A 16,468-nucleotide genomic window follows, 5' to 3' on the forward strand; every position below is an offset into this window, starting at 1 on the left:
CAGTGCGATTATTTCGGTCCTAGTGACACATTAGTGGATTTTGTTACACATTTGTTAGTTTCCTTTGTTTCTACCTCCTCTATTCTTTTCCAGATCTCACAGATCGGCGTCATTGGTTTTCTCTGTGCGTGTGTGTGTGCTTGCCTGCACACTCAGGACTTGCTGTTTTCCAGTGAGATAGGGGAGACAGCGGAGAGTTCACCCAAAAGAGAAAAACATGAAACTTTGATGGGACACAAACGAAGCTATATCTGTGCAGTTGAAGGAAGACCTGTGGGTTATGCCCCGAATTTCTATCTGAGGGGGCAACGCCCCATTTTGCCCCCCATGGCGCCGGCTCTGGGTAGAGGACGTCTGTGCAAACTTGCTAAGATTTCATTTAAATAGTTTAGATGTTCTGTATTACAGTTTGAATGTAGGACTACTGTACGCACGTTTAAGCTGAAGGATTGGGGTGTGTGCTCCTCCACGTATAATAAGACACGAATTGCAACCTGTCCGTTCTGGTTGTGAACACATCTCTTTATTCAGCCTCAGTAATGAATGTCCATCACAGCGCTCCCCTGACAACAGGGGGATGAGCCCCCGTAACCATGGCAGCAACGGTGGCGTTTTAACGCAGTGCAACATGTTAACAACAGTAAGAAACTCCAAATCAAAAACAGCAGCTAAAAACACTTCAAGTCGATTAACAATAAATTCTCAATATTCATCCATTAGTATCTACGGTGTACAAGTAGTGTTTGTTCATTCGTTTAGTTTAATAATAGAAACCTTTTGGTAATAAATAGATTCACATTGTTCGCCTCGTTAGTCACTCGATGCTAACGCAAACTTACTTCGCGTTCAAATACAATACAAAAATAGAACTAGGGGGATTCAGAGTTTAAAAACTACAGAACAGTGCGTTTAAAAATGTCATGCATACAACTGACAGACGTCTGACATAGTTCTGTCTGTTCTAGTACAATCTAGTTCAATCGGAATGTTCTGTAATTTTGCTCCAAGAGACCACTGTCTCTGCTTCTGCTGGCTTCAGTCAACCACAACTGCTTTTGGATTATTCTGACTGGTTTGTTTTGCTACGAAAAGGACCTCCCCTCTCCCTCCTCTAATCCAGACTTTTTAAGGAACAGAAAATAACCAATCAAAAAGACAGACATCACAGGAACATCATGCAGTCTGGTCAACAGCTTCCTTAAAACAGACTGTTTCCCTGACAGCCCAGTGACTTGACAAGTGACAACATCCTGACTTGAGTATGGTACAGGACAGCTGGTGATGAGTCCGTATTGTGAATGCAGGGACTGCTATAGGACAAGTGCATTGTAAACTGGACTGTTAAGTCTGTGGACTGAGTTTCTCCATCTGAGAGAACCTTGAGAGAATTTAGTTGGGGGTTCTGAGATTGAGTTCTTGCTTGACTTTGATGTGACAGTTATTTATAAACAGAGGGCGCTCTAGATGTATGCCCAGTGCTAATACCTCACATACACATTGTCTGTTCTGAGCCAACTGTCAGGCAAGCATTCTGCCAACACCTATACACATTAACTGTTCAGAACTAGCCATTACCCTAGCATCCTGCTAACACCTCCCATACATATTAACTGTACAGAGGTAGTCGTTAGCCTAGCATCCAGCTTACACCTCCCATACACATGAAGTGTTCAGAGCTAGCGTTTAGCCTTGCATTCCGCTAGGGTTAGCCTGAGATCTTGCTAACCCCTGTCTGGGGAGTTTGGTCGGAGAGTGGAGAGTGAGCAACAGAAAAGATAAATTGGGGGTTAAAAAAGGCAGACAGGAGTTTAGAATCTTGAAGCAATGTTCTGGGGAGGGAGATGTGGAGAGACAGAAGGTGTGAAGAGATCGAGAATAGGGAGATTGAGAGGGAAGTGTTTAGAGAAAAGAGGTGTACAGAGATGGAGTGTGAAGTGCACAGTGTCGGAGTAATGAAGAGAGAGGTGTGGGGTAATGGAGTAATGAAGAGAGAGGTGTGGGGTAATGGAGTAATGAAGAGAGAGGTGTGGGGTAATGGAGTGATGAAGAGAGAGGTGTGGGGTAATGGAGTAATGAAGATAGAGGTGTGGGGTAATGGAGTAATGAAGAGAGAGGTGTGGGGTAATGGAGTAATGAAGATAGAGGTGTGGGGTAATGGAGTAATGGGTTAGGGTTCAGTATTCATCCTGGTCCCTCTGTGTCTCCTCCACGTCTTCATCTTCTGGCACCGCAAACCCTTTCTAATACATACAAACAAACAAACAAACAAACAAACACACATTCACACATACAATGGTCAGACAGAGATGAGAAACTGGCTGTGTGTGTTTGTGTGTGTGTGTGTATGGGTTTGCATGTTAATGACTTTGTGATCAGGGTGTGTATGAGTGTGTATTCCTTAATTTTATTCACCTCTTTAGTGATCAGGTAGGTTGGCTGAGAAGGTATTCTCTTTATCAACCTCGCCCTGGTGAAAGAGCAGAGGTGAGCATGGGAGATGTACTGGAGTGGAGAGGTGAAGATATCTGGGATGTTTGTTCAGCAGAAGAAGGGTGTTGTATGAACCCAGCTAACGGTGTGAAGTCTATACCAGAGCCTGTTGGAGCCCCTGTACCTCCCCAATTTAACTTGCAGGTAATCTAACTGAATACACTTAAAGGGGAAGTTCACTGTTTTACAAATTGATTTTAGCGTCATCCTCGACGGCCTTGCAGTTTGGCAGGTATGGGTGCAGGTGAATGACACTTAGAAGGCACCCTTGGTCTCCTGGCCCTCGACCTCCTTGTTCTGTTCCCACATCGCTGGACCAGAGAAAGGCAGAAAGCAGCAGGGTCTGGTGTCACTTCCTCATGTTCCCTTCTGCATCTCCTCATCTGTTGAGCGGCTTCTCCAGGCCCCTTTTGCACTCCCCTTAAGTTGGCCCGATAGGGGCGCAGGAGTGCGTTAAGGGAAAGCTGTGGAACTGCTTTCAGGGCCAGGTGGTTGTCACAGGGGCGGCGGCAGGACACCAATGACGGAAAGGGGGGGGGGGGGCTTCCATGCCACAATATTAGTGAACCGAATCGCATTGAAATTAGCTGTTCATTTGGCTCTGTGATTAATTGGATTGTTTAGCACAATATTTGCATGTAAAATCATCATTCAGTAAAAGGTGCATATCTGCACCGCAGAAACAAGTAGCTGGGAGTGTGTGTCCTCCACACGCATCTTTCCAGGAGGAAGAACATCAGGTTGAATAGAATGGCAGGGGAATAATTTCGCTAGGTGAGATGTCACCTGTTTTAATGTGCATTTCACGCTCTAACATAATTCTGGTTTACATCGGAGATCCCAACAGAGATGTTGCCATAACGGAGGCGGCAGACAATGTTGCCAGACTTTGTTGAGACTTAACTGTGTAGTTGCCAGTCACGTTTGGTTGATTCACATCTGAACAGTTGGTTCTGTTTACGTAGTCGTCAGGTTGGCACATGCTGAACACCGTGACACCCACCACTTTACCGTCTGAGCAAAGGAGGCAGCATTCTGAAACTAGACTACGAACCCAAAACATTACTTTGAAAACTATTTTGTTTGTTTGTTTACAACGCATGTCTTTAATGTTTTAAAAGAATTTAAGCCAAAATCTGACCTTCAAAATGTTCAGGAAAATGTACCCATAATGCCTTTTTATTATGTTGGTTTTCAACATACATTACACCAGTAAGTAGGCAAAGGCACCATCCTAGATACATATAGTACTATTATGAAACCATGCTAGCTGTTGCATGTTCAAATATAGCTTCTTTCTAAAACTGTAACCAATATTTGCATCTCTGTCAAATGAAACCTTTTGCATGATTGAAAGACTAAGGAGAACATTGTTTTGCCTTTAACTGCATTTCCGACCATTTACACAGTGCGAACGCGTTTATAATGTGAATATTACTACAATCAGGGATTGAAGATTTACATAGTGCTTTCTAAATCTTTAACGTCACTGTGTATTCGATAAGAATGGACACATTTTCCTTCCCAATAATTGCAACATCCAAGCACCACCCACTTCTTCTGACATCTTTACTGTGAAGATACACTGATCTTAAAAGCAACCCCTCCTGCACACCTATGACACAGTGACAGAGAACTTTATCCACACCTGGGAAGCAGATTAGAAACCAGAAAAAGGCATTGGTAACTCCTTCCCCAGACCATGCCAATGAGAAACCATTTAACATCAAATAGTAAAATACAGAATTTTACCTTTCAAACACATAAACATAAACAATATTGTTAGTATGACTTTTAAACGGTTTGTTACTATTTTATTCATTTGATAAGTTCTACCTCTCTTATTCTTATGAACATTTGTATTACATTAGGCATCTTTCTTGGAGGTGTTAGGGAGCAACTGTGCCCCCTTTTGCCAACAAAACAGCCCTGACCTGTTGAGGCATGGACTCCACTAGACCTCTGAATGTGTGCTGTGGTATCTGACACCAAGGTGTTAGCAGCAGATCCTTTAAGTCCTGTAAGTTGCGAGGTGGGGCTTCCATGGATCGGACCTGTTTGTCCAGCACATCCCACAGATGCTCGATGGGATTGAGAACTGGGGAATTGGAGGCCAAGTCAACACCTTGAACTGGTTGTTGTGTTCTTCAAGCCATTCCTGAACCATTTTTGCTTTGTGGCAGGGCGCATTATCCTGCTGAAAGAGGCCAATGCCATCAGGGAATACCGTTGCCATGAAAGGATGCACATGGTCTGCAACAATGCTTTGGTAGGTGGTACGTGTTAAAGTAACATCCACATGAATGGCAGGACACAAGGTTTCCCAGCAGAACATTGCCCAAAGCATCACACTGTCTCTGCCAGCTTGCCTCTTTCCCACAGTGCATCCTGGTGCCATGTGTTCTCCAGGTAAGTGACACACACGCACCCAGCCATCCACGTGATGTTAAAGAAAACGTGATTCATCAGACCAGGACACCTTCTTCCATTGCTCCTTGGTCCAGTTCTGATTCTCACGGGCCCATTGTAGGCCCTTTCAGCACTGGACAGGAGTCATCATGGGCACCCTGACTGGTCTGCGGCTACACAGAACCATACACAATGAACAGTGTGTTCTGACAGCTTTCTATCAGTACCAGCATAAACTTTTTCAGCAATTTGAGCTACAGTAGCTCGTCTGTTGGATCGGACCACACAGGCCAACCTTCACTCCCCACGTGCATCAATGAGTCTTGGCTGCCCATGACCCATGACCCTGCCCATGACCCATGACCCTGCCCATGACCCTGTCCATGACCCTGCCCACTTTTACTTCCTTGGACCACTTTTGATAGGTCCTGACTAGGGCTGCACGATTTTGATGAAATATTGAATTGCGATTTATTTGACAAATATTGCGATTTCGGTTATGATTTGCGATTTTCAAACATGGGTGTTAGCAGCGTGTAATCTCACAGGGTGTAAATAATCTCACTTAAAACTATGGATCACAGCCTATATAATGTGCTATTAAACTGAATAGAATTGTTTTCTATTTTACACTTATACCACTTTGAAGGTGCAGCCATGTTGAACTATTTGTTTAACTGCTCATTTAATGCAGTGGCGTTTGCAGTGTTTTCTATGTTTGAAAAACTATGTCGGATGTATGATGCATGCTAGTTGCATTGCATGAAGCGCATCTCATTCACCTTTTGTTGGAGCTAAAAATCACGTAAGTTGGCGATTTGGATATTGCACACGTCAATATCGCAATTTCAATTATAATTCGGTTAATCGTGCCGCACTAGTCCTGACCACTGCTGACCGGGAACAAGGGCTGCAGTTTTGGAGATGCTCTGACCCAGTCGTCTAGTCATCACAATTCGGCCCTTGTCAAAGTCGCTCAGATCATTATGCTTGCACATTTTTCCTGCTTTTAACACTTCAACTTTGAGGACAGATTGTTCAATTGCGGCCTAATACATCCCACTCACTGACAGGTGCCATGATAATGAGATTATCCGTGTTATTCACTTCACCTGTCAGTATTCCTAATGTTATGGCTGATCGGTGTATAGACAGAGCAAATTAATTATGTGCCGGCATTCATTTCTTTGTAAAGACTCAATGAGAATTTAAATTCACGGAAGTGGTTAGAGTTAAGACGTCGTCTCACGGTTTGAGCTTCTCCAGCATGTAAGTGCCAGAGCAGGCCAGCTCGCTGATGCCCCCTCTCAGTGAGTGTCTGAAATGAGGTACTGCAGGCTGCCACTGACCACTAAATTATCCTTATATTGTAATTTGTGCGAGACTTCTAGATAATCGGTTCAAGGTCACCTAATAGAAGCAATTATTGACATGACTGCCTTTGGGAGAAAAATGTAAATTCACAAATATAGGCCACGAAGCTCGACTATACTCCAATGAACTCTAATGGGAGATCCTGTTTTCTACAGTACTGTGATCGGCATTGAACTTTCCAGGCATCAATGAGAAGGGTCAATCGTTCTCCTTTGGTGTGTGTGTGCTTGCTTGTGTGTGTGCATATCAGTGTGTGTGTGTGGGTGTGTGTGTTTGTGAGTCTGCATATGAGTGTGTTTGTCCTACCTCGGTAGCGTATAGTACATCCATAATCTTGGAGAGCACAGGGTCTGTGTCGGTCTCATTCTCCTGACAGATCAGCTCGATGTCTCTCAGCTTACTGAAGTAGAAATCTCTTTCCTTCTCCAACCCTTCGACTGTCAGCTTCAGGTCCAACATCTAAACACACATTTGTTCCCCATTTAAGTAATGTCCTGTGTCCTGAAGGCACCTCCCAGGTCACTGCTTTAAATCTGTGAGTGTTTGTACCTGCTGGTTCAGTTCTAGCATTTCAGCGTCTGATGCTCCATTGGCTCTGCTGGGGGTTGCTCTGCGGATGGGGGCGGAGTTAATCAGCCTTGGAGGGGCATGGACTGTCTTGTTCGCTGTGGGGGATGTCCTCTGGGGGCCTGGACACACAGCAAATGAGAAAAACACATGGTATCTATCAACCAATAAACCCTAACCGACTACTTAACATTACATCATTTATTCCTCACAACATAACTATTAACATACCTCATTCAAACCTCATTACATAACTATATCAGACCTCATTTATTCCCCACAACATAACTACAACAGCCTTACATACCTCACTACATAACCACATGAAACACTCAATGACACAAGAAAGAGAAAGAAATGGGCAAAAATTATGACAGGAGAAGTCAAAATAACGATACAATCAGCAGAGGAACAAGCAGGCACGGACATGCAGACAGACAGGCAAACAGACAGACAGGAAGGCAGACAGACAGGATGGAGATTTACCTGGGGTGCGGGAGGAGGAGGAAGATGAGGAAGAGGATGAGGGACGTTTGGGTTGGTGGATAATGAGATGACCTGTCAGAGTTAGAGGAGCAGTGAGGACATGATGTGAGTGTGTGTGTGTGTGTGTGTGATGTGAGTGTGTGTGTGTGTATACCTGGGTTGGGTGAGGGGGTGCTCTCGTGCCCCTGTCGTGTGACCAGAGGATCATAGTCTTTCCCGTCATAGTTGGCATCAAAGAACTTCTTAAACCACTGGATGAACTCAAAGTTGTCCTGAAACCTCCCCTTCACCAGCCGTTCCACAGGGATGATCTGAACCAGACACACACAGTGACAACCTCACACGATGTCCCAAAACCCCTGGACACACACTATAAAGCTTTGTATCGGCCCTCTCCTGGGAATCAAACCCACAACCCTGGGGTCCTTAGTGCCTTGCTCTACCAACATCGGACAGATAAATCACTTTTCTACTAACGATTACTAACATTAATGTCTAGTCCAGTGTGTTTGTGTGGAGTGTATGTGGTTGTCACTGTGTGTGTATGTGGTTGTCACTGTGTGTGTATGTGGTTGTCACTGTGTGTGTATGTGGTTGTCACTGCGTGTATATGGTTGTCACTGTGTGTGTATGTGGTTGTCACTGTGTGTGTATGTGGTTGTCACTGTGTGTGTATGTGGTTGTCACTGCGTGTATATGGTTGTCACTGTGTGTGTATGTGGTTGTCACTGTGTGTGTATGTGGTTGTCACTGTGTGTGTGTATGTGGTTGTCACTGTGTGTGTTGGGTTGTGTGTACCTTGTCCACACCCATTCTTTTGAAGGAGGCCTGCAGAACCTTGAAGTTGTTGATAAACTCATGCTCCAGACGGGCTGAGAATTTGACCTTCTTCAGCAGGACACTCCCCGGAAACAACATGTCCATAAACTGACAATAGGCTGCACCTACACACACACACACAAGCAAAAACATGGACATGTTTAACCTGTCGTTGTTTAATAACAACACTGACGTAAACCGTTTTGCCACTTGTCCTTCAGAAAAAATGTTTGGGCAGGTTTTGTTAGTCCAGGCCTGGGTTTGATTCTGTGTCTGCGAAACTGCGACAGAAAATGTGGCAGAAAATGTAGTTGTATGAGCGATACCATTTATCAGGTTAGTTTATTGAATAAAACTGTGTCAATGTGTGAAATACAGTGCCCTCCAGAATTATTGATACCTGAAGTAAAGATAAGTAAAACTGGCCATGATAAAATTACCTGTAAAAAAAAATAATATTGTAGTTAAAACAGCTTGATCTGACACTATGAATCTAACCATTAATTGACTGAAAATAGACAAAAAAATCTTCATCAAAACCATGCATGTCACAATCATTGTCACCCCTCCAAAAATCTTATGATCAAAATCCAAGATTCTTCGGGAATTCTTATGTGGTCATCCGTAAAATATGAGATGACAAACAGACTAAACCCCCCCAGTCATCTGGCAACATGGGAAAAGCCAGAGAACACGGAAGAAGACCCAACTGTATTTTGCCCCCAAACACAGTGAAGCGGATGGTTTGAGAGGTAAAAGTGTCACAGTTTGGATAAATGCAGAAGTTGACTGAATCTTGGGGTCACCAAGCCTCCAAAACTACAATAAGATGTCAACCATGTGCCAAAATTTTATTTAGACATCATGCCAAAAGAAAGCCCCTACTGTCATCAAGACCATAAAACTTTCGAATGAAGTTCTAATGACGTTTAGCTAACTCCAGGCATTGACATTTATGTCTGATGATAGCAGAGGATTTCTTCGGACAAGATATCCAAACTGCTTCTTGGCTCATAGATTCTTGACTATTTTGTGTGGAGACATTACTCCTGACACGTTCTTGATTAAGAATTTGGTTTTTTTCTTTGAACAATTTGAACTTAATTTGTGCTTAATTAATTTGAATTTAATTTGGGCTTAATTAATTTGAATTTAATTTGGGTTTAATTAATTTGAACAATTTGGGCTGAAAGCAGTCCAACAGCGACCTCTCCAGGTGGGTGGTGATCAAGTCGCTCCAAATTAACAAGGGCCGAGTCCACAACTTACAGCAAGGAGACACAAAGCCTCCACATTTGAATGAAAGATCAACTTATGTTTCGCCAATTTAAGTATTGCCTCACTGGACTAATGGCAATTCTAGATTCTGTCCCCTGATAAAAGGTTTACAGGGTAGAAGTAGCGCATCGTTATCTGCTATTGTCTTGTTTTTTCATGCTGTAAGACCTGGAGATTTACCTTCCTGTAAACTTGACTGGACGCCTGACTGGATGCAAATCCTGAAAGGAAAAGAAACAATCCTCCCCAATGTATTTTGAAAACTATTTCTGCCTCTCTCGCATTGTATATAACCAAGAACTCACCTTAGATTTTGCTAATATTCTTAGGTTAGGATCAAGCTGATCTGCAATTTTATTTTCATGTCTCCCAAGGGGTCCGATAATTTTCAAGGGCACTGTATAAACACCTAATTTATGACTTAATGGGTATTTAAACAGTGTAACTGCTCAACGCACCATCATATCGTTTCATTTAATGCTGAACAAAAAGAAAATAAACTAGATCAATAAGTTTAAATGTAGCTACAAAATTTGTTTTTTAGTTTCTCCACAGCTTCCATCCTAAAAATATATCATGTGTACAGACGTCTACAAATACTGAAGGAGTGACAGAAGTCAGCATACCCTTACTGTGGATACTATAGTGGTATCTGGCGAGGGGGAGTGGTTTATTGACATCATCGACGAACCACCAAAGGCATATCCGTTGTCTGTTTTCAAATTAAGAAAGAGGCAGAGTTTTAATGTTTTTAATGCGCACTTAAGTCGAACTTCAACTATTTTACCCACTGACTACAAAGGAATATTAACACGGGCACACAAGAAGCGAGTGACTACAGTGTGTGTGTGTGTGAGTGTGTGTGGGAGTGTGTGGGAGTGTGTGTGAGTGTGTGGGAGTGTGTGTGAGTGTGTGGGAGTGTTACCTGAACATAGCTGTTCTATCTTGGTGTAAGATAGCTGTAGTGAGTCGTTGACCCAGGTCAACATTTCATGGCGACTCAGATTCTCTACGGCCGAAGAGATGGAGAACACATTGACCGCCATCACTCTGCAACACACACACAAGCACATTGTACATTAAATTACATTACACTGTAAGTTTCTATCCTATTTTAAGTGTTTTTTCAAACAGTGTTCATTCAGCAAATTGTCTTAAGTTTAGTTGGGGTTAGGCAGACAACACAGACAAGCAGACTGCCAGAGACATCACCCAGCTCTCCACGTGAACAAAAGGTTTAGCATAATCTTATTATAACCACCTAAAGACACACACAAACAAACACACACACAGGACCTCAGATATCAGAGACAGGAAACGGTACAGGGAAAAAAAGAAAACTATTTTACATTTAAACTGACTTCTTACTCATTTAGGATATGTTCTTATGATGAGTATTCCAGCGCAGGGGCTACTGTATGGAACAAGGGGCTACTATATGGAGTGAGGGGTTACTGTATGGAATGAGGGGCTACTGTATGGAGTGAGAGGCTACTGTATGGAGTGAGGGGCTACTGTATGGAACAAGGGGCTACTGTATGGAATGAGGGGCTACTATATGGAGTGAGAGGCTACTGTATGGAACGAGGGGCTACTGTATGGAACGAGGGGCTACTGTATGGAACAAGGGGCTACTATATGGAGTGAGAGGCTACTGTATGGAACGAGGGGCTACTGTATGGAACAAGGGGCTACTGTATGGAACGAGGAGCTGCAGAAAGGAGCGAGGAGTTACTGTATGGAACGAGGGGCTACTATATGGAGCGAGGGGCTACTGTATGGAACGAGGAGCTGCAGAAAGGAGCGAGGAGTTACTGTATGGAACGAGGGGCTACTATATGGAGTGAGGGGCTACTGTATGGAACGAGGAGCTGCAGAAAGGAGCGAGGAGTTACTGTATGGAACGAGGGGCTACTATATGGAGTGAGGGGCTACTGTTTGGAGTGAGGGGCTACTGTATGGAGTGAGGGGCTACTGTATGGAGCGAGGGGCTACTGTATGGAACGAGTGGCTACTATATGGAGCGAGGGGCTACTGTATGGAACGAGGGGCTACTGAATGGAATGAAGTTGGGCAAAGTTTTTCCCTTGTGGGCCACATCGGGATTCTGAAATTAAATGGAGGACTTCACATTTATTTAGTAAAGTAAGTAGTTTAGATTAAATTCAATTTGTTTTGTAATGTAAATAGATTAGATTAGATTTGTTTTGTAATGAAAATAGATTAGATTTGTTTTGTAATGTAAGAAGATTAGATTAGATTAAATTTGTTTTGTAATGTAAGTAGATTAGATTACATTTGTAATGTAAGTATGGTTGGTCATAAATTATTTGCAGGCCAGAAAAGGTAACTTATTAAAACACTGATAGGAGATTACACTCCTTCAGAAAGGGGAGATTACACTCCTTCAGAAAGGGAAGATTACACTCCTTCAGAAAGGGGAGATTACACTCCTTCAGAAAGGGGAGATTACACTCCTTCAGAAACTTCTGCATGTTAGGGTCTGCTACACAGAGACATTTTAAACCACGGGAAGAGTAAACCCATTCACAGATTTAACCCTATGATCACTCTCGGTCTTATGCATCTGTCTGGACAATAGTTTCTAAGATTTGTCGTCAAACTCATAATGTTTCAATTCCTGTAGAGAGAAGATGTATCGTTTTTAGCTGAGTGAATCTGATTGTAATCATACCTCAAAGCAGTACTTTTTTTGTGTGCTTCTGCCCAGTTGGATGATAAGCCTTCTCTTATTCTAAATTTTTCTTTCCTGTTTCTGATGCATACTCTGTAAAAGCACTTGGTGACCACTGCTGATGTAAAGAGGGCTTTATAAAAAAAATTTGAATCATTGAATGATTTACTTAATAAAGTACTAATGAGTGGTAAATATGTGAACATTAAGATAAAGTTTTACCAGATTGGGGTTACTAAACCTTTGATAATACATCATATAGATGTAGTATAGCTGATACTAAACCTCCGATAATATATCATATAGATGTAGTATAGCTGATACTAAACCTCTGATAATACATCATATAGATGTAGTATAGCTGATACTAAACCTTTGATAATACATCATATAGATGTAGTATAGCTGATACTAAACCTCTGATAATATATCATATAGATGTAGTATAGCTGATACTAAACCTTTGATAATACATCATATAGATGTAGTATAGCTGATACTAAACCTCTGATAATATATCATATAGATGTAGTATAGCTGATACTAAACATCTGAAAATATTTCATATAGATGTAGTATAGCTGATACTAAACCTCTGATAATATATCATATAGATGTAGTATAGCTGATACTAAACATCTGAAAATATATCATATAGATGTAGTATAGCTGATACTAAACCTCTGATAATATATCATATAGATGTAGTATAGCTGATACTAAACCTCTGATAATATATCATATAGATGTAGTATAGCTGATACTAAACCGTTGATAATACATCATATAGATGTAGTATAGCTGATACTAAACCTCTGATAATACATCACATAGATGTAGTATAGCTGATACTAAACCTCTGATAATATATCATATAGATGTAGTATAGCTGATACTAAACCTCTGATAATACATCATATAGATGTAGTATAGCTGATACTAAACATCTGAAAATATATCATATAGATGTAGTATAGCTGATACTAAACCTCTGATAATACATCATATAGATGTAGCATAGCAGAGATACTAAACCTTTGATAATACATCATATAGATGTAGTAAAGCTGATACTAAACTTTTGATAATACATCATATAGATGTAGTATAGCTGATACTAAACCTCTGATAATACATCATATAGATGTAGCATAGCTGATACTAAACCGTTGATAATACATCATATAGATGTAGTATAGCTGATACTAAACCTTTGATAATATATCATATAGATGTAGTATAGCTGATACTAAACCTTTGATAATACATCACATAGATGTAGTATAGCTGATACTAAACCTTTGATAATATATCATATAGATGTAGTATAGCTGATACTAAACCTTTGATAATATATCATATAGATGTAGTATAGCTGATACTAAACCTTTGATAATACATCACATAGATGTAGTATAGCTGATACTAAACCTTTGATAATATATCATATAGATCTAGTAAAGCTGAACTAAACCTCTGATAATATATCACATAGGCTATATGTAGAATATAAGTACCTTGGCCTCTAAACTAATATCAGGCACATGGCTGAAGAAAGGAAAACAGCGTGACTTCTCCATATACTGGTGAGCATGCGTGTCAGTTCAATTACTCTTTTAAATCTCCATAACATTCTGAGGATTCCCCCTTCATGACATCACCTGTCTGTCTGTCTCTCTTCCTGAATGCCTGTCTGTCTGGATGTCGGTCTCTCTCTCACACACACACACACACACACACACACACATAAGAGGGAAGGAGAGGGCAAGAGAGAGGGGGTTGAGGGAAAGAGAAAAATATAAGGAAGAAAGAGAGCAGGATTGAGAAAGGGGGAGAGTTTGAGAAAGTGAAAGGAGGGAAAGATGGAGGGATGACAATAGGAGATGGGGACAGAGGTGAAAAGGAGAAAGGGGGAAGCAGAGACGCTAGGCCTGTTTTCAGGGGGCTTTTAGCCCCCCAAAATATGAATTACCCCCCTAAACAAATCAATATATCAAAAATTATATATTTTTTCGTCAACCTTTCCATCACATCTAAACTTAGAATCGTGTTCATTTGGCAGCACGTTCGGTTGAGTTTGATGCATTGAACGTAACTCGCTCATCTGAATCGAGCTGTCTTCTGTAAATTGTAGCTAACGTTTCTAGTGGTCGGAGAAGTAAATCCTCTCAAGTCCAAAATGTAATAGCACTGGAAAGCAACGGTACGTTTTGCTAATCAATATAACCTCAGCCAGCCCACCACCCTTTTCTACAGGAATGTATGGAGGTAAAAAAAATTAAATTAAGATCTTAAAAACGTCATGTATGGAAATTGTTGCAGTTCGTCAAATTCGACTTGCGACGATCAGCCTTTTTTTCTAGAAAGCAAGCTACAACTTTCTAGTAGGCACTTCAGAGAAGACTAAGATCTATCGTTTCTAATAAAAATATAAATAAATTGTAATGTAATTCAACAAAATAGTAAGGTGGCCAACAATTGGGGACAGTGGCGGATAATAGGGGTGCGTATTTCGACAACACTAACCAACTACTGAAAATTTCCCATTAATGACATGTTAGCCAACATTTGTATGTTACTAATAATCATCAGTGTGCGTGCTTCACAGATTCATGTTTGTTAGGGTTTGAAGATAACATTGCAACTTATTCTGTTCAGATGAAGGGATATCGGTTGTTAAATGTTTCTTTTTTAAATTATGATGCATTTTTTACGACTCTATTCCGAGATGAATTGGCTTATGACTAAATCTGTTTTTGTTTAAACTACAGTTGACAAAAGTATTTTGGCTACATAGCACGGCCGTTTTTGTGACTTTAGTTGGTGTTGGATGGATGAAGACAGAGTGGACTTTAATCTCTGTATTTGGATATAATTTAAGTCATATTAGATCAGTGTCAAACACAAACTATGAGACAGTTATATTTTTAGCCAACCTTGACCAAAAATAACCTTATTTTGATAAGATTTTACACCAATTTGTACTCTAAAATAACACGATGAAAATATGTTTTGGGGAGTACCCCCAGACCCCTCAAAACGAGGCTTAGCCCCCCATCTATGATTTTCTAGTGAGGTCCCTGGGGTGTGGGGGGAGAGTAGAAGGGAGTTAAGAACTCCTTCCTCCTCCCGACTTAGATTCAGTGTGTTTCATAAGTGTTGACCGTTGAGAATCTCATAGCCAGCTAGTGAGTAGGCAAGTCATCATGACAACCCGCCACTGCGCACCGTACTACATGACAACGAAAAGTTGTATCCCCCTGCGACACAGTAAGTGAACACGGTCAGTTAATAAATACTAGGGTAACACTATAAAACCCCTCGTTCATATTTGACCGCTGTCAAAGACTTGTCTTACTTCAACCAAAACAACTCGACAAGCTACCCAGAGGCTAGGCTACCAAAACTGTGAGTTTACTGCGTAGGGCTATTAAGCTGCGACAGGCTGACCTAGCTAGCGACCTAATCTGTTAGCCGATGTACTATCTATCTGAGCAACACGCTTAACGTCTTTACCACAACATAACTGTCTCCAGTCTGACAAGTACAGTGATGTTAATTATGTGACGTTGTCATTCTTAAATTAAACCGGACCAGTTTTTACCCAACCGTCGCTGGAGGCTCCGGTAATAACACAGAAACTAACTATCTAACCACTTGTAAGTACACATACTCAGAATTACATACATTCACACACACACACACACAACACGCCCAACTCCCTGAGCTGCAGGGCACTCCAGGCAGCGCTGAATGAGACCAACTGCGGTGGTACTGGTGCCGCCAGGGCAGTACCTGACTAACGACGTCAGGAATCTAACTATTTAAACGGAATTAGATGTCATAAAGTTCTATTAAAAACCTTAAATAAAATATGTTGACGATGATTAAAAACATTTACTCACTGTCTTGTTAAAAGAGTCTCTTTCTGATTCGGTATTTTTCTGACTTGAGTCGGTCTTGGTTGATGCCGCCTGCTGCGTTGCTATTGCCTGTTCACTCTGGTAACATCGAGCTACTGCCTGCGCCCACCAGCGCGCCACCTACCGGTAGAGGTGGTCATGACTGATTTAGTCCTGCGTCACAGCGCGACGGTCTCCAACTCGGATTCCCCCCTGACTACATTAAAGATCTACCTCACCTGCTTGTCTGAGGCTTAGCTTGGTATCGACCTGGGGATAATATCAACTGTTTATTAATACATTTTCAAATAAAACGAGGTGACTACAGATCGAGATTAGGTTAATTCTATAAATATATTTCAATAAAAAAAAAAATTCAACCTTATTTTCACACTGCTAGGCAACCCGCCTCTATGCGGGGGAATACTCCCATGTTGTGTCACCATGG

General features: G+C 41.5%; 1 protein-coding gene across 3 annotated transcripts; it reads right to left on the reverse strand.

Moving 5' to 3' along the window:
* Window positions 1-492: 492 nt before the first annotated feature.
* On the reverse strand, window positions 493-16,156 carry mapre3b (microtubule-associated protein, RP/EB family, member 3b). 3 transcript variants are annotated; one of them, XM_010868367.4, is made up of 9 exons: window positions 16,024-16,154; window positions 10,349-10,473; window positions 8,125-8,270; window positions 7,481-7,637; window positions 7,327-7,398; window positions 6,823-6,962; window positions 6,580-6,732; window positions 2,413-2,467; window positions 493-2,240 (listed from the first exon to the last, which is right to left on the reverse strand). In XM_010868367.4, the coding sequence occupies exons 2-8, from the start codon at window positions 10,467-10,469 to the stop codon at window positions 2,417-2,419; spliced, it is 840 nt and encodes a 279-aa protein (XP_010866669.1). In that variant the 5' UTR covers window positions 10,470-10,473; window positions 16,024-16,154; the 3' UTR covers window positions 493-2,240; window positions 2,413-2,416. The 3 variants fall into 3 exon arrangements, with proteins under 3 accessions (XP_010866669.1, XP_010866668.1, XP_010866671.1); XM_010868366.5 differs by lacking the exon at window positions 2,413-2,467 and having other exon boundaries at window positions 16,024-16,156; XM_010868369.5 differs by lacking the exons at window positions 2,413-2,467; window positions 7,327-7,398 and having other exon boundaries at window positions 16,024-16,156.
* Window positions 16,157-16,468: the final 312 nt, after the last annotated feature.

The sequence above is a fragment of the Esox lucius genome, chromosome 18, assembly GCF_011004845.1.
Source record: "Esox lucius isolate fEsoLuc1 chromosome 18, fEsoLuc1.pri, whole genome shotgun sequence".
NCBI lineage: Eukaryota > Metazoa > Chordata > Actinopteri > Esociformes > Esocidae > Esox > Esox lucius.

What these genes read in the sequence shown, in the direction of transcription:
- mapre3b (XM_010868366.5), bottom strand. Translation starts at nt 10,469, where the DNA reads ATGGCGGTCAATGTGTTCTCCATCTCTTCGGCCGTAGAGAATCTGAGT. An exon ending in AAAGAATGGGTGTGGACAAG is followed by an intron (nt 7,638 to 8,124) that starts GTACACACAACC and finishes TGTCTGGTTCAG; the next exon opens with ATCATCCCTGTGGAACGGCT. An exon ending in CACCCCCTCACCCAACCCAG is followed by an intron (nt 7,399 to 7,480) that starts GTATACACACAC and finishes TAACTCTGACAG; the next exon opens with GTCATCTCATTATCCACCAA.